The sequence below is a fragment of the Oncorhynchus masou genome, unplaced genomic scaffold (genome assembly GCF_036934945.1).
Source record: "Oncorhynchus masou masou isolate Uvic2021 unplaced genomic scaffold, UVic_Omas_1.1 unplaced_scaffold_15371, whole genome shotgun sequence".
Lineage (NCBI taxonomy): Eukaryota > Metazoa > Chordata > Actinopteri > Salmoniformes > Salmonidae > Oncorhynchus > Oncorhynchus masou.
In genome coordinates this window covers 820-2,569 of record NW_027005412.1, presented here as the reverse complement: position 1 = coordinate 2,569, position 1,750 = coordinate 820, and the positions used below count along the sequence as shown (strand labels likewise).

The 1,750-nt window shown below is 45.7% G+C and overlaps 1 protein-coding gene across 1 annotated transcript; it reads right to left on the bottom strand.

Annotated features, from left to right (window-relative positions):
- Positions 1-393: 393 nt before the first annotated feature.
- On the bottom strand, positions 394-1,336 carry LOC135531161 (uncharacterized; the record flags this gene model as incomplete). The annotated part of the gene is made up of 1 exon (XM_064959281.1): positions 394-1,336. A coding segment is annotated over one exon (497 nt), but the record flags the coding sequence as incomplete, so codon positions are not given.
- Between the last annotated feature and the right edge of the window lie 414 nt (positions 1,337-1,750).

The window sequence follows — 1,750 nt, the reverse complement described above, 5'->3', positions numbered from 1 at the left end:
CCAAAGCGACTTACAAGTCGGCTGGGGCCACTACTTTTACATATGGGTGGCCCCAGTGGGAATCGAACCCACGACGCTTGGCGTTGCAAGCGCCATGCTCTACCGACTGAGCCACACAGGATCTCGTCAAGGGTGTAAGTGGAATCGCAGAACTGTGTGGGTTAAAGACATTGCAGTAACAAAAAATGATATTTTTCTCACTGGCAAGAATATCAGTCCCATTCAATTCATAGTCCTCTGGATATTATACAGTATATAGATCCATGCTAATATCAGTCATAGGAGTCCTCTGTATATGATATTATAGTTGTCCAGTCTAATATCAGTCATAGGAGTCCTCTGTATATGATATTATAGTTGTCCAGTCTAATATCAGTCATAGGAGTCCTCTGTATATGATATTATAGTTGTCCAGTCTAATGTCAGTCATAGGAGTCCTCTGTATATGATATTATAGTTGTCCAGTCTAATATCAGTCATAGTATCCATTTGCTGTTGACATGTAAAGTAGATATCTTCATCAGCAGCACTAGCCTGTAAACGTATTCGTTCCATTGTGTTGCTAACACTTAATTGTATTGTCCTCATAGTTTTTGCTTCAAGTAAAGGTGAGTATATGGAACCATGAACCAGAAAGCATTATGTGATAATAAAACCACTGGAATCAATGTGGTCTAGTACAGTTTCATTCCTGATTTCTAAAGTCCAGTGCCAATTTAATGCAAGTCCTATTCAAGCCAATCGTTGATACACACTGCTTATTACTGTAATCCGATATACACAGTAACACCATCTTATTGTGTTGGGTCTGTTGGGTTGCTGTGGTAACGTCAATGCCCCTAGGCGTCGTATTTTTTCAGTAGGTCGCTCTGCCAGTGCCTCTTCTTGTCAGGGAAGACTTTAGGAACTTTGATCTTCCTAAAATCCTCAATACACCTTTTTAGATCTTCCTTCATCACTTTCCTCTCTTCCTCTTCCTCATTGACGCCTTTTGGGGGTCCCCCATTCTCCTGGACGGTGCTGGGGCGCGGCAGGGTCTTCAGGGCGAGGGTGGTGGGCCGCTGGGGGCTCATGTCAGGCAGGGGCGGAGAAGGGGGAAGAAGGTCGGGGCTGACCGGGGCTGGGACTGAGGCTAGAGGAGGGGGAGGGAGAGGTGGGAGATTAGCAGGAGGAGGAGGGTTGACAGGCAGGCCGTTTCGCAGGTCCAGAGTGGTGCTTGTTTCTGGTTGGCTGACGGCAGTGCTGGGGGGGCAGGGGTCGTCGACGGGCTGGTCGGCGTGACGACTGGTGTCTGGGAAGTCGGAGGGCACAGGCTTGGGAAAGGTTGATCGCCCACCTGTAGCAGAGTGAGAGAGCGAGAAAGAGAAAGGCAGATGAGAAAGGTGGAGAGAGCGAGAGAATAGAACTTTAAAGGTGCACTATGCAGAAATAACTCCGCCATTTAATGGTTGCTAAAATTCTAATAGTTTGCCTACTTTCAGTTTATATGTTAAAACAATCCAGTATAGTGTGGAGAATCACACCAAGAGAAACAACACTAAATAAAGAGAGACCTAAGACAAAAACATAGCAAGGCAGCAACACATGACAACACAGCGTGGTAGCAACACAAAACATGATACAAACATTATTGTTACAACAGCACAAAGGGCAAGAAAGTAGAGACAACAATACATCATGGGATTGATCAGTGTGTCAGCACTATACCACAGCTGCCTGGTAGGGAGAGAAAGCCTCTCAAACCGGATTA